Source organism: Lycium barbarum, chromosome 11, assembly GCF_019175385.1.
Source record: "Lycium barbarum isolate Lr01 chromosome 11, ASM1917538v2, whole genome shotgun sequence".
Taxonomy (NCBI): domain Eukaryota; kingdom Viridiplantae; phylum Streptophyta; class Magnoliopsida; order Solanales; family Solanaceae; genus Lycium; species Lycium barbarum.
Window position 1 is genome coordinate 29,760,733 of NC_083347.1, and position 26,224 is coordinate 29,786,956.

The window sequence follows — 26,224 nt, forward strand, 5'->3', positions numbered from 1 at the left end:
TACTTTGGAAAAATTAGATAGGTTTTAAATAGCACCTGTACAAGGGAATACATTGTATAAATTTGGTTATACCGAAAAAAAAAACATAGAATCGTTCTCAGCAAGAGCTGTCGGAATAGGTACAAGGCGATACAATACAAGGGGAAGAACCTATATTTGTATCCTCTGACACCAAAAACAATAGAAAGAAGAAAGAAAGAAAGACGAGCTCTTCAAGAAAAGAAGGAACTGCTTACATACAATAATAGACCAGTCACAAGGAAAAGTTGCAGAACAGATTAGCTAAAGCATGATGTACAACATCAAATGTTTCCAGGTTCAGCCGACAAAACCTTCTGCCCCTGATCAGCATTTGGAGAAGTGGTGCTCTCTACTTCAGGCAGAGATGTCGATGATGCATCCATTGTGTCCCCCATTGTGGAGAAAGAGGCGCTTGGCTTCTCAGTTCCTGGCAAACTGGGAGGTGTAACTTTTTGTGATCCGTCGGTTTCAGAATATGGTGCATTGCCCGAAGTTGATAATGGGGAAACATCTGGTTCAGAGCTTTTACTCATCCCATCTCTTCCTCCACCTACAACATAGTTACCAATCAGCTTGGAGAGGAAACAAATATGTATCCACCACTTGACGTTGACAAGGATTATGAAACTAGTATATCACCTATATTGGAAGGTGTGGCAGGAGATGCATTTGCATTTGAAGACAACAAGCTTCCACTTCCTTTTTTAATCCTTGACTGCATCGAAAGCAGCATTCAAATTCATCAGTTGTAGAGAAATGATATCTTCCTTTTTTTCCCTTTTAACCTTTTTCTACATGCTCTTAATAGCCAAAGAACAAACAAAAAAAATCCTGAACTAGTACGAGTGAGTTGTAGAAAGGAGTATCGTATGTTAGAAGCAAAATAGAATTATGTTACACGGACTCGACAAGGATGGATGTAATACCTTGGAAGTTTCTTCACAATACTTAATAGCAGCTGAGACATTTGTGCAATGGCCATGCAGAAGTGTGTAGGCCCACAAATTAGCTTCCGTGAAGTGTTCATATCGAGTATGTCGACCGCGTCTATCCCAGGTTGGATATATGTTTCTGTAGCAAATTGCGATGGCACCATATAAAGGTTTATACCTGATGGGAGCAATGCACAAAATGTGTCCTTGTAGAAATTATAGCAAGACCTAAGCAACATAGAAGCAGTTTCCAGATCTTCATCTGCAGCTCTCTTTACTATTACATTTTTTATTTTAGACAATGAGGGGTTCCACTTCCTCTCAAGATCCTTCAAATGATTCATGTCTTCAAAAGATGAACTCCATAGTTCATCCAATTGGAGATCGACACAAAGCAGTTGTGAGTTATCTAATCCATTAGCTGACGAATTTGGACCTTGGATTTCACTGGAGAGTCTTGAATGCAAAGGCGTTATTAAAGCCATACTAATTACAAGTGATCGACACCAAGCAGCAGAAACATGCTTATGAACTTTTGCGCAGTTACTATTCGACAGCTTTGGGTTCTTCAAACGCTTGCGTATCTTTTCATTTATTCCTTCAAGCGTTTCAACTTTGATATTCTGCTCTAAAGACTGGATATATCGATAAAGATATCTGCAATGAACATCAGAATGGTTTATGTATAAGCAAACTGCTGTAAGTGTAAGCAAGCAGGGGACTTCATAGCTTAAGGAATTTGAAACTGTACTCCACAAATGCTCATAGTATCATTTTTATTATTCAAAGCCCAACCTAACAGCTAGGACTCGGATGAATAAACAACAGAGACACTTCTGGGATACACTGAAAAATTCATACATTCGCAAAAATGAAAAATATATAAAGTACTTGACCCAAGGACAATATCTTGATAGGTACAAGCATTTGTAATGAGAATATTCAACAACTAGCCAACTAACACATGTATAAGTACTAATCCTATTCAGATAGTTATCAAATTACATCTATTTCTTGCAGTTCCTACTTGTGCACCAACACAATTATAGGGACAAAATTATACAACTTTCTTTTGATAACCAAATTCATTCATTGCATATCACGCGAAGACGATGCCAATATAAGAGGTATGACAATAACTATCCAAAAAAATCCTTCTAACTGATGTCTCTTTTACATCAAAAACACAAATAAAACAAAATCGTGTTTACCATACTAGAAAATAATTATACCTGAACATAGTTCTTATATATGAGCAATTATTTCCTTATATCATTTGAAAGTTTTGGTACCCAAGTTGCATTCTTTATTCATCTGTAGGGGTACAAATTTATAGTAGAAACAAACAAACAAACTAGCTATCTGATCCCTTGATTCTAGCAGATTTGATAATCAAGGGATGATTTTATTTGATCTAATTTCCTAAAACATCCAATAGCATATCAGATCTGATTTTATCATATCAATTAAGATCTTACAAAATCAGGTCTGATCATAATCAATTGATCTGATAAAATCAGATCTGATCATAATCAGATATTCACAAATCAACATTCCCCCTCAAGTTGGCATGTAAATATCTGTCATGCCTAACTTGCTTACAAGAATTTCAAATTTTGGTTTAAAGAGTCCTTTTGTGAAAACATCCGCAATCTGCTTATTTGTTGGGACAAAAGGCATGCACACACTTCCTTCTTCAATCTTCTCTTTTATGAAGTGCCTATCCACTTCAACATGCTTTGTTCTATCATGTTGAACTGGATTGTGAGCAATACTTATGGCGGCTTTGTTGTCACAGTACAACTTCATTGGTAGAGCAAATGTTTTTTTTAGATCTTCCATCATCTTCTTCAGCCAAATCATCTCACAGATCCCATGAGCCATAGATCGGTATTCAGCTTCGGCACTGCTACGGGCTACGACATTCTGCTTTTTACTCCTCCAAGTCACGAGATTTCCCCAGATAAATGTACAATATCCAGACGTAGACCTCCTGTCAGTAGTAGAACCTGCCCAATCCGCATCTGTAAAGCTTTCAATGCTCCTTTGTTGGTTTTTTTTGAAAAACAACCCTTTCCCCGGTGAACTTTTCAGATATCTTAGAATCCTATAGACCGCTTCCTGGTGCTCTTCCTTTGGAGAGTGCATGAATTGACTGACTAAGCTTACAGCAAAAGCTATATCCGGCCGAGTGTGTGACAAGTAGATCAACTTTCCCACTAGTCTCTGATATTGACTTTGGTCAATTAAATTTCCTTCTTTGTATCCGAATTTTATATTCGGATCAATAGGTGTTTCAGCTGGACGACAACCACTCATCCCTGTCTCGTTCAAAAGATCTAGCACATACTTCCTTTGTGACACCATAATGCCTTCTTTTGATCTCGCTACTTCCATGCCAAGAAAATATTTCAATTGGCCCAAATCTTTGATCTCAAACTCCGTGGCCAACTGATTTTTTAAAATTTTCATTTCTGACAAGTCATCTCCTGTAAGTATGATATCATCAACATACACTATTAGGATAGTTGTCTTTCCCTCAAGTGAATGTCGAATGAACATGGTATGATCTGCTTGCCCTTGAGTGTATCCTTGTTTTTTCACAAACTGAGTAAACCTCTCAAACCAAGCTCTTGGAGATTGTTTGAGCCCGTAGAGAGATTTTTTTAGCTTGCACACTCTAGGTCCATACCTTTCTTCAAAACCCGGGGGAGGATCCATGTAGACTTCTTCTTCGAGTTTTCCATTCAAGAATGCATTCTTCACATCTAGTTGTTGAAGTGGCCAATCAAGGTTGGCAGCAATGGTTAGAAGAACCCTGATTGAGTTCAACTTGGCAACTGGAGCAAACGTTTCGAGATAGTCAATCCCGTAGGTTTGAGTGAACCCTTTTGCTACCAGACGTGCCTTATACCTCTCTAGGGACCCATCTGATTTAAACTTGATAGTGAACACCCACTTGCAGCCCACTGTTTTCTTTCCGCGTGGTAGTTCCGCAATTTCCCAAGTTTCATTTCTATCAAGAGCGTTCATCTCCTCTAGAATTGCCTCCTTCCATTCGGGAACTTTCAAAGCATCCTGCACATTTCTCGGTATCTCCATTCCAGATAATTGAGAAAGAAAAGCTACATAGGAAGGGGACAAGTTTCTATATGACACAAAATTTGACATGGGATGGTTGGTGGCTTTTCTTACCCCTTTACGTTTGGCAATCGGAAGATCAAGGTCTAAAGTAACAAGGGGTAAATCAGAGTTAGGTTCTAGAGAATTACCTTGTATCTCAGTGAGATCTTGCGGGCTGGACGTTTGGTTCTTATGAGAGTCTTTAATCTCTTTTTCTTGGTTCCGGTTTCTCCTCGAGTAAACTTGTAATTCCCTTGTTTGTTCCCTGTTCTTATCATTAATTGTATCATGAAAAGGCTCTATTGACTCAGTTTTTTCATTTTCATTATTTAAGCTGTGATCTCTTACCTTCTCATGGTTGTTATTACCAAAAGCACTATTTCCAATGTCTATGATAAAACCCGGGTCATTTTGTTTGTCACACATGAGGTCAAGAGGTTCCTTATTATCCCTCGAATCTTCACTATGTTTCTCCCCCTGAAGATGAGTTCCAAAAAACAATTGAGATTCAAAAAAAGTGACATCCATTGTGATAATGATCTTCCTAGAATTTGGGTCATAACACTTGTATCCCTTTTGACTAGGAGCATAGCCAACAAAAACACATTTTTTAGCACGTGGATCAAGTTTACTCCTATTATGATCATGAACATGAACAAATGCACTACACCCAAAAACTCTCAAAGCTAGATCAGCAGTCAATCTAGAAGCAGGAAAGTATGTCTTGAACATACTGAAAGGGGTTTTAAAATCTAGAACACGGGAAGGCATCCTATTAATAAGATAGGTGGCTGTCAAAATAGCTTCTCCCCAAAGAAATTTAGGGACTCCACTTGTGAATAATAAGGCTCTGGTTACTTCCATAAGATGCCTATTTTTTCTCTCGGCTATTCCATTTTGCTGGGGTGTATCAGGACAAGAACTTTGGTGTACTATTCCCTTGGAAGTGAAAAAATTGCCTAGCTGGTCATTAAAAAACTCTCTCCCATTATCACTCCGAAATATTTGAATCTTCTCATTAAATTGTGTTTCAACCATAACATAAAAAGCCTCAAACATATGTTTTACTTCCCTTTTGTCTTTCAATAGGTACACCCAACTTAGTCTAGTGTGATCATCTATGAAACTCACAAACCACCTTCTTCCATTTACAGTTGCTACCCTAGAAGGTCCCCAAACATCGCTATGGATTAACTTGAAGGGTTTTGTGGCATGGTATTTTTGGGAAGAAAAAGATGAGCGCCGGTGTTTAGCCATTTCACAAAATTCACACTGGAAAGAAGATGGACTTTTATTCATAAATAACTGAGGTAACAAGAGTTTCAAATAATGAAAACTGGGATGACCAAGTCTATAGTGCCATAACATGACTTTATTATCAACTAGAACCGAATTCAAACAAGTTGAACTAAAATTTGCTGATTTGTCACCATCTTCAAGAAAATAGAGACCTTCAGACTCTCTAGCATTGCCAATCGTCCTCCCCGAGACCTTGTCCTGAAATACACATGAAGTAGAGTCAAATATAGCACGACAATTAAGGTTTCGAGTCAATTTGTTGATGGACATCAGATTGCAAGACAATTTTGGAACATGAAGGACATCAAAAAGAGTCAAATGAGGGGTTAATTTGATTGTCCCTTTTCCAGCAATTGCTGAGAAGGAACCATCAGCAACTCTGACTTTTTTATTTCCTGCAGAAGGAGTGTAAGTCGAGAAAAAATGGGAATTCCATGTCATGTGATCACTAGCCCCTGAATCTATAATCCAAAAACTCACACCTGTTGAATTTGTATTCATAAAAACAGATGGTACAGTACCTGTTTGGGAAAAAGAACAAGTGGGAGTGGAAGGATCGAGTTTACTGGTTTGGAGCTGAGATTGGAGAAGTTTGTGCAGTAGCTCTAATTGCTCCTTGGTGAATGGTGGCACTTCTAGAGAAGGTTGCAACCCTGATTCTTCGCTGGAACTCTGAAAGGCCTGGCTGCCACGGTTGTCTGCCCCCTTTTTCTTCCAGTTAGGTGGTTTCCCATGGATTTTCCAGCAGGTCTCACGAGTGTGCCAGTATTTTTTGCAAAGATCACACCACGGCTTCTTTTTCTTGTCATTTTCATTTTTCGCAGTAACTAGAGCAGAGGAATTTATATTTTTTCCTTCCAGATTAGACTCTAATTTTAGCATAACATTCCTCCTTGTTTCTTCTCGCCTAATCTCAGAAAAAGTTTCCCTCAAAGTTGGCAGTGGGTTTTTTCCAAGAATTCGTGAACGAAGTTCATCAAATTCTTGATTCAATCCTGCTAGAAATAGATATACCCTCTCATTTTCTTCTTTTTTCATTGCCTTTACACTATCCTTAGGACACTCCCATTCATCATTATAGCATTGATCTAATTCTTGCCATAAGGAAACCATCTCATTATAGTAAATAGTAACATCCCTCTCCCCCTGCCTAGCTTTCCACAGTTTAATTTTTAATTCAAAAATCTGAGAAGCATTTTCTACGTCAGAATAAGTCTCTCTAACAGCCTCCCAAACATCCCTAGCAGTGGGAAGAAACAAATATGGTTTACCTATGGCAGCTTCCATGGAGTTCAGTAGCCAAGCAATTACCATTGAGTTTTCTGATCTCCAGGCATTCATTTTTGGGTCTCCTGGTTCAGGCTTTTTTGTCTCTCCAGTTAGGTGCCCAAGTTTTCCTCGACCATCAATTGCCAAACGAACAGACTGCGCCCATTCCAAATAATTCTTGCCATTCAGCTTGTGAGAAGTAAGCTGAAAAGACAAATGAGAGGAATCTCCGCCTTGGTTCATAGTTGTCTCGGTCGGAACTTTGTTAACAGAATTCTCAGCTTCTGTTGATGCTGCTGGGTGACGTTGCCCAGTAAATGTTGTTTTAGTCATGAACAACACAAGAATAAAGCTGCTCTGATACCATGAAAGTTTTGGTACCCAAGTTGCATTCTTTATTCATCTGTAGGGGTACAAATTTATAGTAGAAACAAACAAACAAACTAGCTATCTGATCCCTTGATTCTAGCAGATTTGATAATCAAGGGATGATTTTATTTGATCTAATTTCCTAAAACATCCAATAGCATAACAGATCTGATTTTATCAGATCAATTAAGATCTTACAAAATCAGGTCTGATCATAATCAATTGATCTGATAAAATCAGATCTGATCATAATCAGATATTCACAAATCAACATCATTGTTGTTTTGCTCATCTTGCAACTAGTGTAGATCAAATTGAGACTACAGAAGATATGGGGAAAAAACTTTTTCTAATTACTATAGAGACGGAAAACAAGTTTTTTCTCGATTGCAATGTAAGCAAAGCTAGAGATGACAGAAAAACTTCAAGTTACTACAGCACACATAAAGTTGGGGTCACTTCAAAAGGACTTACCCAAATAAGCAGCTCTCCGTCAACTCAAAGCTCTTTATTTCAGGCAAGCCACAAATATCAGACCACATGGTGACCTGTTCCATGAACAGAGAAAACATTTTCTCTAGATGATGCTCACTAGAGTTGCTAGCACCACAAGACGTACTACCAGTCTGATGTATAGATGAAATTAATGCCTTTAAGTATCGTCCAAGGGCAACTGGAATGAGATCTTCAAGACAGACGGAGAACTGGATGAAATATATATATATATATATATATATATATATGTTAGACAAGGGAGTTTTGATTAAATAAGATATGGAGATATAACCAAATTTAAAAGAGTGGGATGAGTTAATTAAATCTAAAAGTATGGGCAGAGCTTTAGGTTCCATGCCGGTATCCAACGGAACAGGCAACAACGAGAGAATTGAAAGAAATGAGGGTCTAAATAGAATATCACAAAATAGGAATTTTAAGCAGATGTATGTAACTTAAAATATATGTTCTTCCAAGCACTTTTTATGTTTTTCCAGCATTATTTTCCATGGCATTATACATGGTAAATCAACTCTCTTTGCATTTTATATTTACTGTTATTCTTTTTGTCAAACAAAAATATTTACTATTATTCCAACTTGTAGAGCTCTAAGATATTGCTTGAGAAATTCTACCCTATAAATAATAAAACTGCGCATAAAATTTAGCTAGTAGAAATGCCTTCTTATAAATAATAAAGCTGTGAATTTTCTAATTACCCTCAAAGAGGCTTACTAATAGATGCAACCTCAAAAAGGGCAATGCAATACGGAGAAGGTGTACAAAGAACAATATGTTTTTTTCCCATTAGGCTAATCATTAATGCTGCTAGTCATTGTGAACGATGTATGCAGCCAATTCATATGGCAGTACCCTCTTATCTGTCCGAAGACAGAAATAAGCCCGGTCAAGCATACAGATGTCTCCTGTCTCCTCCAGCAGTTTTAAATAGAATAGTATGTACTTGCGGATGCAAGTAATGAACTTCCGAGAACTTTCTGCCAAGTTAACTTCTAGGGCTCTCCTGTTCCCTGAGCAACCTTGGGTTCTGCGCCTGCAATATGAAGTTAAGAAAATGATCAGCTAATGAGGCAAGAAATGTGGCTCCAATACTGACCAAGTAATGGACCTGAAAAGAGATTCATCTAGGAACGTGATTAATTGACTTTGCCCCTCATGGTTACCAAGTTCACCAGGTGCATGAAATAAAATCGTGCCATCATTGTACCATTTGCTGACTAGAACAACCTAAAAACCTCACATTTCCCTAACAAACATAGGCATTCATCAATTGAACTTCAGTTCCTGTCAGTCTTCTTATCGACTTCCACATTTCCCTAAGTTGTTATAGTGACTTATCTTTCTCTCCTACTTGTGAGTGATATAACCTATTCTTCGGTGTCGCAAATAAACTAGCTTCTGCAAATGCTTAAGCCCGACAATATGAAAAATTGTGACATACATTTAAATAGTCAAATCAATTGACTCAGTTCCAGCAAGCAAATGAACACATAAAAACTCTGACACCGTACATAACTCAAGCCTAGTGTACATGAAGTGTGACCAACGAAATTTGTGTGCCAGCCAACAAAATTGTAGGAGGCGTTGCAAAATGGCTGCCATTTCAAAATCTTACTAGGAAGCAGTGGCATGAGCATATTTGTCCATTAATGGATACTTACAAAAGATTACATAATAAAACAATATTTTAGTGGCTTGGGATGCTTCGGATGAGATAAATATTTCTTGAACACATCTTTGGTGGAAACATTCACAGAGTGAGCAGGTTAAGCATGTGAAGACTGAAAGTATCTGTTGTCTTAAAGTGAAAACTAGAAGATTTCCCTAAGCTTTTCCACTTTCCATTTACAGATAGTCATGGGAAGAGGGGTAAATCTTGCTCCTTGGTGGATGGTTTTTTCAAATAGGCCGCACCGGTCTGAGAAGAAAGGAGACTCGTTTACCTAGGGGCTAGGTCATATGGAGCTGTTCCACCAAGTAGAGGATTTATGCGGTAGTTAGCTCGACGTCAAGGACAAAAGCCTGTCAAAAAACTTGGCAGTGATCAAAGAGAGTAACGATAACCATTTTGATCTCCAGAAGAAATGGAGAGACATTGCAGGATAGAAAACCCAATTTACATCATTCTCAGACGATCCAGGATAACCTTGATAGGAGAAGATGGCAAAAAAGAAGTTGAAGCACCAATTCAAAAAGATTTGTAATAGTAGTGTCAAAGGGTGTTAGTACGACTCTATATGACATTGATTTGAAATTCAAGGTTGTCCAAAAAAGGGCCAAGGCCATTGAGCCTTATCATGGACCTTGAATCATAAAAGTACTATTCAAACAAGTTTATCACTGCGTGTGAAACCTAAAAGTAAATTCAAACAAGAGCAAGAGCATAGGACCAAATAATATGGTGTGTTTGGGAGAAGTTCAGTAACATGGTGTGCAGGCTACGACGATCACTTTATGACCTAAGCAATCCCATCGAGTGTGGTTGACAAATTTAACACGGTTATCCAGGAATTTACTATGAATCATAGTGAGTCTAATTATTCTTTAGTTTATCGTCACTTCTCTCCAGATTGTATTTGATGGTCTACATTGATGATATAGCTATCACAGGTAATGAAGAGGAAATTACCAAGTTGAAGCATCAACCTTTTTCAGTAATTTAAATCAAGAACCTTGGTCCACTCAGGTACTTCCTAGGTATTGAGGTTGTTCAATCCAGATCAGGCATTTTCATGACAGACTGTAGGCTTATTGATACTCCATCGATCAAAATATTAACCTTCCACCAACTTAGCCTATTAATGATCCAGGAAGATATAGGAGGTTGATAGACAAGTTAAATTACCTCACCATGACTCAGTTTGACATTGTTTCCCTAATGATTGTCGTAAGTCAATTCTTGAATTTTCCTTGTGATAGTCATTGGAATATGTTCCGTGAAAAGACTACTTTACGAAGATCGAGGACATGACATATTGTTGGATATACAAAAGAAAATTGGGCAGACATACAATATATCCAGATCTAGAGTTATGGTTGGGGGCATCTATTCTTGGAAAAGTAACAAACTACACGTAACTGGACGATCAAGTGAAGAAGCAGAATATCAGGCTATGGCAGTGGCTACAGGTGAACTCATCGAATCAAGTAATTGCTATAAGAGAACTGAGATTTGGACAGATTGGCCAAATTGAACTTGTGTGTAATTATCAGGCTGCACTTGACATTGGATGAAATCCAGCGTTTCATGTAGGACCAAGCACATAAAAATTGATTGATATTTCGTCTGAGAAAAGATAATTTCAAGAGACATTGTCATAAAGGCCGTCAAGTCAAAAGATTAGCTTGCAGATATATACACCAAGTCCCTTACCCTTCTCAAAACAAGTTACATATACAGCAAGTTTAATACATAAGATATGTATGTGCCAGCTTGAGGGGGAATGTTAGGATCTTGCGAGTATAGTACATATCAATTAGGATAAACCAAAATCAATTAGATTGATTTATTTCCTGTAATTTGTAATTTTGATTTTCTTTCCTTTCTTAGAACATGTAGACTTCACTATTTAAACCCCTAATAGCTTGAGGGAGTAGTCAAGCAATGTTTTCCTCAATCTTCTCTTGGCTAGCTTCATTCCTCACAATGTGTGCTTTGGATGATTTGCGAGAAAGGAACAATAGGAAAAGACTTGTAAGGACATTCAAGGGTGTCTTTTCTTCCATTTAGTTTTTTTGGTGGAAAGAGAATGTCTTATTATATAGATACTTGAATGGGTCTTTTGGAAACTCAGTGTTGATCTTTCCAATAGTTTATGTCGACGTGATGCCAATCCTTTTACACCATATGTTAAAAGCTGATAACATTTGGTGTGATATTCAACACCAAGACTTTGATTCAATTAAAAGAAAGGCCTTCCCTAAATAAAAAGAGAACAATCTACAAGGAATCAGAAAATGCTGTCATAGTGGTTCCTCTATGTCCTAAATGACAGCAGTGAGAAAAAAAAGGAAATGCTTACCTTCCCTTTTTGACCATACCGTCAATCTCCCACATGTTTATTGTGAATGAAGAACGAGACGACTTAAAGCAGAAGGAAAGTTCATCCTTTGCCTTCTGTAGATTCTTATCTCCACCTCTTCGATATAAGCCTTGAGCAAGCATATATCTAGCCTTATGAAAATGTTTCAGGTCCCCTTCCACACAGATTTCAAGGGAAGAAAGGCAATCATTGTAAAGCATCTGCCACGCGCCTTCCATAAGTGAATCCGAATCCCCTTTTCCATCATTGACAGAGTAGGCATTGGGAGTTCTATCCTCAGAGCACGTCGATTCTGAAACTGATGGGCAAACCTTACTGAGGATATCCATCATAGTATCCTGAGTTGATTGATTGAAACAGTACGCAGCAACAACCTAAAATGCATCCAGGCACTAATTAAGTCAACAACAGTCCTCCTAAGACATGGAAAATGACCACTTGAAAAAGGCAACTATTTCCAAGTCTGGTCAGAGAAGGGGCATACAGACTAAAAATATTCAGAAGAAACCATATTAGTTTAGACATGCTAAGTACTCCCTCTCCCAAATGCAATGGTCAAGTTATTTTTTGAGAACTTTTTTGTGATCAGCTGTGAAGGAAAAGGGAAAACGACGCACATGCTACTGAATTTCATGAACTTATATGGGCTGCTGATTAGAGAAGAGTATTATAACACAAACCTCAACTCTAAGCGGGCCATGTTTAAAATAATCCAGGGAAACTATTTTTGTTGAGCTTGTATATATATTTTGAAATGTGGCTTTGCTGTCTCTCAAAATTTTACATACAATTGGGATAGATTAGGTCTATAAAAAAATGAGAAGAGCTAAAATTAAATTAGCTATCTTCACGACTATCAATACTCAACTGTTTGTATCATAGCTTGCTTATGTGAAATCTTATGTGAAATCTGCTAGGTTTTAAATGGTGTCTTTAGGCCTCATATCAACAAGACGATACTCCAATTTTTTTATAATGTTTTTTTCGTACACTTAATTTAGTTTTTTACACCAGAAATATTATTTTATTAAATAATAGTACATTTCGAGAACTTTTCTCAGAGGTTCCTTTCGCATGCCCTTTTTACCTCTTTAACATTTGGACTTTTGGTTAATTTGCCTCAAATTTGTAGTGCGTCCTAATTTAGTAGAGATTTTAATTGATATTTATTGTTAAGGTCTGAGGAATGATTGATTTACTGCTCCACCCAATGTCTTGCTTCACAATAGATAATTTACAAGTAAATTAAATATTATTTGTAATATTACTTCAGTTATGAAGTGAAAACTGCTATTATCTTCAGGAATTTACGTTTTTATTTTATAACGCAAACACAATTTTAATATATTATTTATAAATTTTCTTAAAACGATTTACTCATTGAGTTAGGATACAACGCAAGTCGCAATGTTTTCTTTATAAAACATTTCCTATTATGTAATATAATTATAATTCTTTTCCCATATAAAAATCTTCCACTGCGTTGACAATTCTTTTATCAATCATATTCAAACTAAATATTGGTACAAAGTACAAACAGATATACTTCCATCTTCCCTATTCCCTTCGAGCATGTCTATGATTTTCTTCCCGACCATAAAATTAGTTTAAAAAAGGTTGAGTGTTAATTTGAATAACAAATTAGAGATACAAACATAAGTAAATACCTTGAGAAACATTTCCAATGACACAAGAAAGATGGAATCAACTTGGATTGAGCATGGTTTAGATCTTTGACTCTACACAATAGTATCACTATATATGTGAGTATAGTTACTGACATAGAAATTTTCATCGATCAAAACTTCTCAAAACAATTTCATCGATCAAAACTTCTCAAATCAATTCAATTTTCTCCTCAAAGTAACTATATAGGAGACTATGGAGAACACGAATTAGAGCAGAGGGTTAGTTAGTAATTGAGTTGTTTCCCACTTATCCTTGCATACTGGTAGTCATAGTATTACTCTTGTAGGCCCTTGTGTTTAATAGTAGTTTGCCATGTCTTGCTATACTGCTTTGGATTGTTTGTTCTTTTTTACTACGTCATCCTATTATCTTGAGTTATTACTGCTTGTTCTATTACTGATGCTTTTTCATCTCCTTGAGTCGGGGTCTATCGAAAACAGCCTCCCTACCCGTCAAAAGGTAGGCGTAAGGTCTGCGTACACTCTACCCTCCCCAGAACCCACCTGGTGGGATTATACTGGGTATGTTGTTCTTGTAAAGTAACCAATTGCTCTTGAATTATTTAATTGAAGATAATGAAATTCTTAATTTTCAGCTTATTCCTAAAATGAACATGAAGTGAATTATATATAGTTATATTACATAGTTCAAATAAGAAATTTTTTATATAAAACAAAATTTTAATTGGTTTTAAGGTCTAAATATTATAAAAATAACTGAATGATAATTTTGTCTAATATGAAATCAATTTTTAAGGGACAGAAAGTCAATCGACATTTCACTTTGAGGCTAAGAAAAAGATTTACATAAGCTAAACATTTTAGTTGATTTTAAGGTTTTAAATATTAGATTTTTCTGTAGTTCATACAAGAAAAGATTTAAAGCAAAACTTTTGTTGATTTGAAAATCTTAAATATTAGGTAACTAATTAAATGAAAATTATGTCTAATGTGAAATATATTTGAAAGGACCAAAAAGTCAGGACAACATTTCGCGTTGAGGTTTCATTTAGTAATAATATAGAGTAAAGTTATAGGTAAGTTCTATAGAGTGGTGGTTAGACTGACTATATTATATGGGGCGGAGTGTTGGCCAGTCAAGAACTCCCATGTCCAGAAGATGAGAATAGCAGAGATGAGGATCCTGAGATAGATGTGTGGGCATACCAGGAGAGATAAGATTAGGAATGAAGATATTCAGGCCAAGGTGGGAGTGACCCCCGTGGATGACAGGATGTGGCAAGTGAGGTTAAAATGTTTTGGGCATATGAAGATGCCCCGGTTAGGAGGTGTGAGAGGATGGCCGTAGCGGGCTTGAGAAGGGTTAGAGGTAGGCCTAAGAAGTATTGGGATGAAGCGATTAGGCAAGACATGGTACAACTTCAGCCCACCAACAACATGACCCTTGATAGGAGGGTGTGGAGGTCAAGAATTAGGGTAGAAAGTTAGTAGGTAGACGGGCGTATTTCTTTTCCATTCCCAGAGTGTTAGTATTATTCTTATATCTTCGCATTCTTAGATTTCTATTACTACCTGTTGTTTTTTTAGCCTCGATTATTATATTCTTAGATTTCTTAGGTTATTATCTTCTTGTTCTTTATGCTTGTTGCTACTGCCTTCCTATTTCACCTTTTCATTTTCACTTTTCTTTGAGCCCTCGGTCTATCACACACAAACCTCTCTACCTTCTCAAGGTAGAGGTAAGGTCTGCGTACACTCTACCCTTCCCGGACCCCACTAAGATTACACTGGGTTGTTGTTGTTGTTGTATAGAGTAAAGATATAAGTAGATAACGAGAGCGCATATTTTAGACGAGATAGCAGAAGTCCCCCACTCTTCAAAGATCTCATCAACTTCTTCTCTTAGTATCCTCCTTAATAAATTAATATGTAGATTCCTTACATGAACATTAACCTTAAAATCTTTTAAAACTGAAGTCTAAATTTTTTTGGTAATTAAATAACTTTTATTTATCAAAATGAGAAATCTACATCCAGTGTTATCCACAGCTAAAAGCGCAAAAAAGCTCTAAGGTCTGTTGGGGCTTTAAGCACGAAGTGTTAATAAAGTGTGGGCTTAAATGAAAAAAGGCGCAAATGGAGAAAAAATACAAATATTATATGTTTAGTCCAAGACTAAAAATTATAAGCATGAATAACAAATATATGGACAAACAAATTGAAAAAGAAATTACAATAAAGTGAAATATAAATTGCTTAGTGTTGCCTCCTCGGGAGCCGCTCATTGGCAAGGAAAAGTATGTCTTAGAGCCTTGATGAAGACACTGAAGCGCACATTAAGAGAGGGGAAGCGCTCATCACCTTTTGAGCCTTGCTTCAGGGCTTAAGTGTGGCTTTGACAACACTGACATCATCAAGGATCAAAACTGGACAAACACGTTGGGACAACGTCCCAAGCATGCCTTGAACTTAAGTAAAACTAAACAGCAAAACTAACAAACTCCATTGCTAAAGTAGAACCTAATGAGACTGAACCAAATCTTAAGGATAAAAGTTAAGCTCTCTAATTACTTGGTTTACAAGCTAGCTCGCTGATTGCCTCCTGGATGATCATTCTGATAAGCACCTCAGGCCTTCTATGTTGTGAAATTTAAATACCTGAATTCTAAAGAGTTAACAATTTAACTAATAATATACTGATTTGTAACTCAGAATTGTTATATTTAATTTACAGAAAGGGGCTTGGGTTTCATTTTTCTTTGTAGAAATCAGAGAAAAAATATTGTATTTCGTTTAACGTCAATTGCTATTTTCAACAATTTATTACATTTTAAATTGATTGAAGCGATGCACACGTGCAACGCACGTACAGTACACTAAAGCTAGTTAAATAAGAACTGGCACGAAGTCACTCAACATAGTTAAATGCCAAGCTAACTGAAAACTGTTAACACCTGAGAGAACATTCAAATCATTCTACGTGCTTGTCAGGACCACCAACCAAACAATAAAGAACAAGAAACTCCGGAAGATTCCAACTCCAGTAGCGTGTCTGTCCTTGATCACTCCTTGGATGGCAATAAGATATAACAAAAGAAAAACCTTCTCCCACAAATTATCAGAGAGTGAATCATACCTGTTGATCTGCTGTTTTCGCTAAAGCTGAGGTCATCAACAAACATCGCCTGCTCCTTCGGCGACTTGCCTCAACTCTCTCAGATAAAGCAGCATTTTTCCTCCATCCCAGAACATTTATTTGCCTGCTTCCATCATTTAGCAGCAAGTCTACCTCCTGTGTACCCAAAAGATGTACGAAAAACAAAGAGATTAAGTAACTAACGAAGCGCATGAACTCCCCACAGTAGAAAAGTGCCTTCCATTAGGGAATGTATAGCTGCAACAGATAGACAGCAGAACATTCTTACCTCATCATAGATATTTGCAAGTTTCTGCCAACTCTCCAAGCGTAGGAGATTGTAAATTAAATCATATTTGATGAGATTTGCATTTTGCTGCACAAATTCCGCCCCTTCTTTTGTCAGAACAAAGCCAGCCCATTTATCAGTTGCATTCATTTCTCCGGACTGGGCAAGAAGATAATACAAGTTGCTATAAACTTCCAAGTATGGCTCAGAACTGCAAACAACCAATGACAATTATCTGTTTGATTCCATAGTCCACAGTACTAGTAAATTCATTTGTTCCAAAGTGCTAATCTCATAACTAACATATTTACCATCCTTTTGATGATACTTTCTGTTGTTCGAGGCTTCCAGGGTCTGATAATAATATTTTTGTCATGGATTCCAGAAAGCCACTGGATCCTGCTTCCTCCAAGAGTTTCTCTTCACACATTTCAGGATCATCTAAAACTTTTCTACTGCATTTCCAGCTAAAATATCATCTGGTGGTTGTGGGAAGTGCTTTCGTATAGCTCTAAGGACTCTTCGGAGTTTAATGAGCCCTGTCCTCTGAATGACGAGCCAAATTTGAGAGCCTTTAAAAGCATATATTAAGCCTCAACTTGGGGAATTAGGGTTTGGAGGAATGTTTAATAAATGGGATCTGAGAAAACTAAGACACATAGCACTTACAGAAGAAGCTTTAGCATAAGGAAGTATATACTGGAAAACGTCAGCACATTGTTCCTTAGTTTGGTAATCACCCCGGCTTGTGTTCTTATGCACAGCTAAATCATCTTCATAAGATGCATCAGACCTTAGATTCAATCCATATAGGCAATAAAAGCACTGATCCATAGCATTATCAATGGCAACTTCAAGCTCCTCTTTTTCATCTTCACTTAGCTCAGTTCCATCTTCGACCAATTGATCCTTTGATTTCTCCGATTTAGGGTACATACCGTCAGAGACATCACCAACATTCTTACTGTTCTCCACTTTAGTTTTCTCAACCACCAAAGCTTTACTGGCAGAAATAGCTTCTGCACTAATCCTCTCAACGTCATCTTTATCTGAAGCAGTAGCTTCAGCTCTATCTACCTGACCTGCTTCCACATTTAGCTTGTCCAAATTTGATAAGTTCGACAACACTTTGATGTGGCTTCCATGAGAAACTTGCTCAGATTTCTGAACAATAGTATCATGGAAAGACTGTTCGTCACACTGAGACATTTCAAATTCCTTGCAGACAGAGTGAAAGTTAGACTTCAATTTCATATCCAAGTTCAAGAGGTGCTTTATTGCAAGTTAAAGAAATGTTCCTTCTTCCTCTTCACCAGTTGCACTCTCACAGCAGACACCAAACTCAGCAAGCATGTCATGGATTGCCACGATCAACTCTGTCTGGCATGACAAAGAAGAAGAGATTAGCTCGTTTCTAATGAAAGATTAAGATAGAGGTAGCAAACATTAATGTTACAACTGAAATGGGACGGTCTAAACCCTCTAAAGAAAGAAAGATGTCTCACTTGAGCTTTTATAGGAACATTTGGGATCAAGTGTTGGAGTTTACAGAATGCAATAGCTGCATCTACAAAGTACGAGCTTTCTCTTTGTTCCCTATGATCAGAAATTCCCGGACTAGAAAATTTCTTACAAGAATATGTGTTGGCAATGTTACACATAAGCATCAGCAGCAGCGACTGAATATCACCAATGACAGTCATTGGAACACCATTCTGCAAGGAAAAGATGTACCAAATTCTGCGACATTAGCACAAAACTTATTTATCAAACGAACACGCAGAAAAATCTAAGTTGGTTTCTGAAGATCATTGCTCATCAACTAAATAAACGTCATAATTTATTGGAAAACCAAAATGTCAAGCACAAATACATTTCATCGAATATTGTCAACAGGAACATGGACCTTAATTGTCTATATGACCGAATTTCAGGATGAGAAAGTGCAAAAACCCAGGTCAGATGAGAAGCATCCGTTTCAAAGGAATGTGGTTTTAATGTAATGGAGAGAGCAAGGAAATAACAAATAGAACAAAGGCAAAAAGAGGCAAGACTTATAACTAGAGTTGGCAAAAATTGCACAGAGGAGCAAGTCAAACTTATTTAAACTTCTCACTTTCTTTTCCTAGGTGGACAAAGGATTTTGACCAAATGAAACCCACGACAGACTATCATATTGGCATACTCTATCTTCCCAATCTTACGATAAACATCATGACCATAGAACTATGGTTGACTATCTAGTATGCAAAGTCAACTATGACAAACAGGAGAAAGTTGAACAAACAAGCATAATATGACTAAAGTTGGTCAAAACCCATAAGAAAGATGCTTCATTTGAGCTTTTGTAGTAGTATTAGCCTATTTGGGATCACATGTTGAAGTTTACAGAATGCATTATCTTTTATTTTTTTCAGAATGCATTATCTACATCTTCAAACTATCAAATTTCTCTTTGTTTACTTTGTGAAGTTCCAGGTCCAGTTAGCTCTTAGAAAACTAGGTGTTGGCATCATTAAAAATAAGCATCACCAGAAAAGGACATCACTACAATAATAATTATCAACAAAATGCATAAAGCTAAAATTTTCTAGTAGAATTACCAGACAACTAAATAGCCAACAACTATGAGATAAAGTTGCAAAGATCAATGCTATACTTTAACACTTTTGTTTATGACGGTGGTGTCCGGGCCAGCTCCCTCGCAATTTGACTATTCCACTGGGTACCTGCAACCTCCCACCAGCACAGGTACTGGGTAACTCTGCCCACCAAGGCTTAGGCAGATAGGAAGAAATCACCTAGTGTTTTCTTGCCTCAGCTTCCCTCCAATGCTATACGTAACAATTATCAGCATAATTCACAAACCTGAAGACATAACATCATTGAACAAACCAAATCTCACATATTTCGTGATTGAAATCCTAGAGACCCCCTAAAACTTCACAAAAAGCATTGTACTCTCAGCAGTATGTTAAGCTTTAAAAGTAAGCTAAGTGTAGCATGCAAATGTTCAACTACATGTGGGGTGGTGCAGACAACATTACACTGATCAGCATTACATGTTTTTCTAGTGCTCCAATATGTGAGGTCAAAACCCATAGCTCATTGACAGTGAGGAACTGTCACAAGCTAGTCTATCGATTTTTTAATCTTCTGTCACTCTCTCTCTCTCTCTTTTTTTTTTTTTTTTTTTTTTTTTTTTGTGAGAGGGGTTCCAGGTTGAAAGCAAGAAAAGCCAATGACAAGTTCAAACTTTTTATACTTCCAATAAAAAGTTCATTCTAAGGGGAACCTTTGTAGCTTTTTTTTTTTTTTTTTGAAAACTGGTAAATTGAGAATCTTTGTAGTTCAATTGGTTGGATTGGTTGGCTATTTGAACTTTCACCGTGTTGGTGATGGTGAGGGTTCGGTTCCCCACCTTGCGATCCTCTCCCTCATTTCCCCTTCCTTTTCCCCTATGCATAATAAAAAAAAATGTAAAGAAGGGTTCGTTCTGTGTATGTTTTGTCTAAGGTTCTTTATTTGAATGCAGGGTTTTTTCCCATCACATCATAAAGAAATTATCATTCGTCTCGATATTGATAGTGATCTAGCATCTTTCATTAAAAAAGAAATTAAAAAATCAACGCATCTGCAATAACGAAGAAAAAATGGCCAAAAAAATGATACTGACTTACAGAGTTTTCAGAAGGGTCTGTGATGCTCTTTATCCTTGAGGCACACTGAGATGTTGCCTTCACTTCTTGAGCAATCAAGTTCCAGAGGTCACTTGGGATTTCATTTGACTCTGTGTCAGAGACAGATGACGTTTTTGAACCTTTCATCTGGTTAGAAAACTGATTTTCTTCCTCACTAACAGCAGAAATGAGCATCTGCAACTTCCTTTTGTGGCAATTTAAATAGACCTCAATATCCAATGGCTCCGTCTCCTCACATCCTTTTATTAAAATATCTAAGGCAGACAGTTCAGTTGAAGTTAAACCTCTCCCTGTATGTTTGGTGACACATGATGATTCAGCACGGACTTCTTCTGAGGAAAAGAGAAGAGGAGCAAGTGCCTTTACACACTCAGAGTGCAGATTTTTCTCAACTAACTGATGGATACCATCCTTCATTAGAAAATCAACCTCCAGTAGATGAATCTCATGGAGGATTCTATTGACAGTCAGCCTCTTATGCAATTTTAAGTGGGACAAGAAAACGAAGTCACTCTTGCTTTCCTTATTTGTCAAAAGCTCCACTGAAATAGAGAACTCTTCTCGAGCTCTCGCTTTGTCGCCATCTGATAGAGACAATTGCCCACTTAACCAAAAAAAGCGAACCCAAAACCCATGATTTTTACTAAATGGATATTCACTATGACCATTACTCTGACAATACTCCCTCGTTGAAGAGCTTTCTTTCCTGCCAATACTGTGGAATGGATAGTCCAAAGCAACGCATTCAATTATTTTGCACAGATGATATGAAGCCTCTGACATCAAGCTAGATTTTTTTTGATGTGTCAGAAGAACACAAACCAAAATCATAATATAACTCAGCAAGAAACAAATTGCACTCAGGAGTCCTCTCCTGGCCCCAAAACCTTGTCACCTTCTCCAGATCTAAAAATTTAGACATGCCATCCTGATACAAAATGCCTCGCCTGGCAACGTCTTCCAGGAGCATGTGACCCAAGTGGTAAGCACCGTGATTTTTTGTCGTTTTCAGGACAAATTCAACAACATCACTACACTCTGTGTCTGGTGAATTAGGAAGATCCTCAGCTTGGTCTGCAAGTCCTGCTTGATGCACAAGATAGGGTCCTAGAAATTGCATTACAACTTTAGCGAGGTCCCTGTTGGTCTCAAAATCTAACTCTTCTTTGTCTGGTTTACGGCTTCTAAGCCTTTCCAGGCGGCTACTTCGCCTTTCTTGAGGGTGTTCTCCACAAATACTTGATTCTTTTTCTCTACTAGCACTGCCTTTCTCAGACCTGTAATCCAAAATGCAACTGTTTTCACCAGCTGTGGAGGGTGTATCTATCCTTCCTGAAGGATCCTTAGATTTTTCTGGTATACTGGACAATTTAATGGTGACTCTAACATCACCAGAAACGCCATTCCCTAGTCCAAGTTCAGAACTAGATTCAATTGATGGATGTAAAATTTTCAAGAGTTCACTGGCCAGAGCTGTCCAGGAAACTTCTGGAAGGCAGAACTCCAAATTTTGCTTCAACTTTTTGGAAACTGGTTCCTCGTCAAGGTCATCACCAGCAGCTTTTCTCTTCTCTGGGAATTTCAGCCGCATATGTTTAGGTTCTAGCTTGTCTATCCCTCTTGGTGCAAATGAAATTGGTTCAGACTCTTCAATAGTTCTTTTAACATGCAAAGCTCGAGAATGGGAAGGCCAGTGTCTTAAAATTAGTTCAGCAACTGAAAGGCAGGCAACCTTGTCGCCTATAGCAATAAGTACTTCTAAAAGTTTTTCCATGCAATTCCCTGCACATTAGTCAAGAAGAAGCAAAGGCTAAAGATATAGTAAGAGGACTCTGGCATAAGGTGAATATGGGAGCTCTTTAACAGTCAAATCATGTAACAGGAAAAGCTTATATAAGGAAGCTTATAAGAACTTAAACGATAATATAAAATGCTCACAGTTATTGGGACTGCAATATAACCCTTGTTCAAATGCCCAGCGGGAAATGCTCAACATTCCTATTGAGCATGCTAAAGTTCCCAGCTTATTCCAGACAACAGAATCCTTATTATCAATCTCTACGGCCTGAAGATAGCATTGCAAAGCATCTTTGTAGTAAGGAGCACCTTGTTGTAGAAAAACAGTGGCAAGATTTTTCAGTGCCAAAAATCTGCAGAGATGTGAATGAGTACAGCAAACCAACATGAGAAATAGATGTTTTATAAAAGTAATGTTTATAAAAGTGATTGTCAATAGAAGAGGAGAAGGGTTGAGGCGGGCCCGTTATCCACTGAGTTTCGGACCGTGCTCCACTATCCCTCAGGAATTTCTCAGTTATCCAAAAAAAAAAGGGTATATTTAAAATTAGTAGTCAATTATATTTGAGGCATTTATAGGGGAACTATTTAGTTTATTAAAATCCACAACCAACCATATTACAGCTCCTATTGCACAAATGAGGGGTGAACTTCATGCTTAAAGCTCTGAGAAGTGCCAATGCCCCTATTTTGAGTATTAGGTTTATGTTGCAAACTATAAGAAATAAATATAAGTGTCGCATCTTTACCAATAGATTAAGCAGGTCACAAAATCCAATATGGTACCAAAGCAAGATGAGGTCCACATCTCGAGTCTCACCACCACCAACTATCAACAGAAATATTCCTCACTTTCACCGGGTAAGTGGAAGGTTCAAACCCCATAAATAGTACTCCCTCCGTTTCAATTTATGTGAACCCATATGACTAGGCACGGAGTTTAAGAAAGTAGAGAAGACTTTTAAACTTGTGGTGTAAAATGAGTCACATATATCTTGTGTGGCTATAAATCATTGCATAAAGGTAAATTGTTTCCAAATTTAGAAAGAGGTTATTCTTTTTGGCACGGACTAATAAGGAAATGGGTTCACATAAATTGAAACAGAGGGAGTATTTCCCTTTGCCCCTTCCTCCTCCCTTGTGCAACACTAACGTTTCTTTACTAAGAAAAGCATGTTAGTCAAATATGATATCTTAAACGCAGGGTCCTGATATTTACCTTCACATAAACTGGGAGGGAGGGAATACATTTTTGGTGAAAGTCCCATGTTATGTTTTAAAGTGTGTGACCGCCTTATCTAAAAGCTTAAACGGATAGAGAGAACACACTTTTTATTGACTTAATTCTGTCTTCAACAGGCCCTCTCACATACTTCTTAAAGTGTGTGAAAATTCTTTTTGTTTTAAATAATTGGTAATGATGACACTTGAACCAAAGGCTTCTGCTTGTTGTGATACCGTGTTAAAGTGTCCCGCCGTCTCATCTAACAATTCAAACTGTTAGAGAAAGCACACTTTTTATTAACTTAATTCTGTCTTCAACGTGCATAAAGGCGCATTAATTTTCTAAAATCAGACGCTCAAACTGAATCCTTCCATTGCATCATGCTCTTTTAGATATCTTTAAAATCTTCAATTCAACATAGTCTCACTAACAATAATGCAAAATTTCGACTACCAATGATAGAGGGAAAGAGCAACAAATGGGCTTCAATGCACAAGAAAATTAAATGGAAAATGTTCTAAAGCCAGCTAGAAGAGATGGTAGTCCACTTGCTATTCAAGATTATTAGAGAAGTAGTAGCCAGGAACGAGTAAGACACGAAATTATAATAAAATTAGAACTAGTAGTTCGAGTTAGAAGTTAGGCCTCAAACACACCTGAGCTGCAAGAGATGACCATCACTAGAATTATTATCAATCTATAATGGAAACACAAAATAAGAAGAAGAAAATTAATCATTAGTAAGGATGCCGTACAAAAGATGGTGATTTCAAGGTAACCATCAGCACGTACCTGTGAATTTGCGACCAGAGGATCCTTTAATACAGCCTCCAAAAGCTCACGAGCCTGTTTATAGTCTTTAGCTTCCAGTTTCAAAAGTCCTTCATGGTAAGTTTGTGATAAATGAAATTCCTGCAAAAACCAAATCATAAATCCATTGTAAAAAGATGAAAATCTAAATAGCTCCTTGCTTGCTCTTCATCACAGTAAAACAATAAAGTTTGTAACAAAATATCATCCCATATAAGAAACAAGTGATCACAAGATTGCATGCGTAGTAGATAGAGTCCCCCAACTTTTGAGGAAAAGGGAAACGAAAAAACAAAAGAGAGATGCTTCATAATGTCTTAATGCAACTAGTGGCGGAGTCATTCAGGAGGATCAAAATATAAAGAAGTAAACACATGGAGAAACCAAGGGGATCCAACATCTGCTATATATACATAATAAATATTAACCTTGTGTATATAATGTATTGTTTCGCCGAAGGGGGTTCGGATGAACCTACTTCCACCCACTTGGCTCCCACCCTTGAATGCAACTAGTATTTTAAATGCTTGACAAAGGAAGATAATCAAGTAAACATTCAGTAGAAAAAGTTTTTTTGTTTTTAGATCTTAAGCTTGCAAAATTAGGGTACTGAAACACAAGGGGCTCTTTACTACTAATAATTCTTGAATCTCACTTACTAAGCAGACTATATTTCTGCATTCCAAGAACTATCTTTGTTTTCCATATAGAAACCCCATTTAATCTCAGACAACAATTGCACCAACAACACGTGTAAATCACACACACACACATAAAAAACTGCCTGGAGAAAGTTTACCTGTGCTTCTTTGGTTGGGGCTAAAGGTTCCCATTGGCTTATTGAGTCTGTATCATTGATAGCTGCAATTGAAAACTGAAACCCAAATTTTTGAAGGGAAAAAAACATAACAAGAAGAAAGAATCAGTGAGAACCACAGTTGAAAATGATCAAAGATATACAGGGAGAAGTTAATTTTGTTAAGGTGTTGATAGCTTACCATTTTGTAGCAAGAAACAAGGAAGTATGAGCTGAGTTGAACTCTAATCCATTCAAGAATTGGGCGGGGAATAATATGTTTCTCCAATTTGTTTTACCAGTTTTCTGCTATGTCCAATTGTTTGGGATTCTTGATTTTTTCCCCCGTGGGGTCAGTTTGGGAAGCAATCTTCTAATCGGATTTGTCCTTGTCGTAACTTAATATAGAGCCCGTTTGGATTGGCTTATAAGTTGGCTTATAAGCTGTTTTCAGCTTTTTTGAGTGTTTGGCTGGCCAGCTTAAAGTCATTTTATGCTTAAAATAAGCTCAAAAAAATAATTGGACCCATTTGACTTAGTTTATCTAAAGCAGCTTATAAGCTGAAAACAGCTTATAAGCCAAAAAAAATAAGTTGGACTACCCCAACTTATTTTTTTCAGCTTATAAGCTGCAAACAGCTTTAAGCTGTAAGCCAATCCAAACGGGCTCATAGTGTTATTACAAAAGTGATAGTTTGGTTGTATAAATATAATTAGCTTTTAATTTAATTTATACTTTTTAAATTAAAAGCTAAATGTTATTGTTTGATAAATTTGGTCTATATAAGAAATATTAGTCGTAAATTATACTCTCTCTGTTTCAAAATAAGTGTCATTTTAGCAAAAAAAATTATTTCAAAATAACTATCGCTTTAGAAATTCATGAAAAAAAGACATATAATAATCAACAGGAATAACTTAGTAAACTATATTATATTTATTGATTTCTTAGTAGACAGAGAGAGTATCTATTACTAGGTGCAAGATACATATTATTTTCTTAAAATATAGTTTTAAATAATGTAATTCCTTAAAACATTGTAAAAAAAAATGATATAGTCTTCAAATAAATACTCCCTCCGGTTCAAAAAGAGTGTTCACTAAACCTTTTTTTATTTGGTTCAAAAAGAGTGTCCACTTACAAATTTAGACAAAATTAGTTTTATTTTTCCAAATTTGCCCTTATTAAGTGCTAAGTGATCAAATTTCAGTACCTATTTAATTAGAGATAGTTCAATCAAATTACTTA

At 36.9% G+C, this 26,224-nt stretch overlaps 1 protein-coding gene across 1 annotated transcript; it reads right to left on the reverse strand.

Moving 5' to 3' along the window:
• LOC132617037 (calcineurin-binding protein 1-like) lies at positions 1 to 25,352 on the reverse strand. The gene is given in 20 exon segments (XM_060331902.1): positions 1 to 571; positions 661 to 736; positions 948 to 1,027; positions 1,030 to 1,610; positions 7,488 to 7,717; positions 8,382 to 8,562; positions 11,552 to 11,946; positions 16,358 to 16,513; positions 16,647 to 16,857; positions 16,958 to 17,090; positions 17,093 to 17,192; positions 17,316 to 18,026; positions 18,152 to 18,361; positions 20,327 to 21,148; positions 21,150 to 22,129; positions 22,286 to 22,497; positions 24,026 to 24,066; positions 24,162 to 24,281; positions 24,979 to 25,053; positions 25,178 to 25,352. Coding segments are annotated over 20 exon segments (5,586 nt in total). The 5' UTR covers positions 25,181 to 25,352; the 3' UTR covers positions 1 to 302.
• Positions 25,353 to 26,224: the final 872 nt, after the last annotated feature.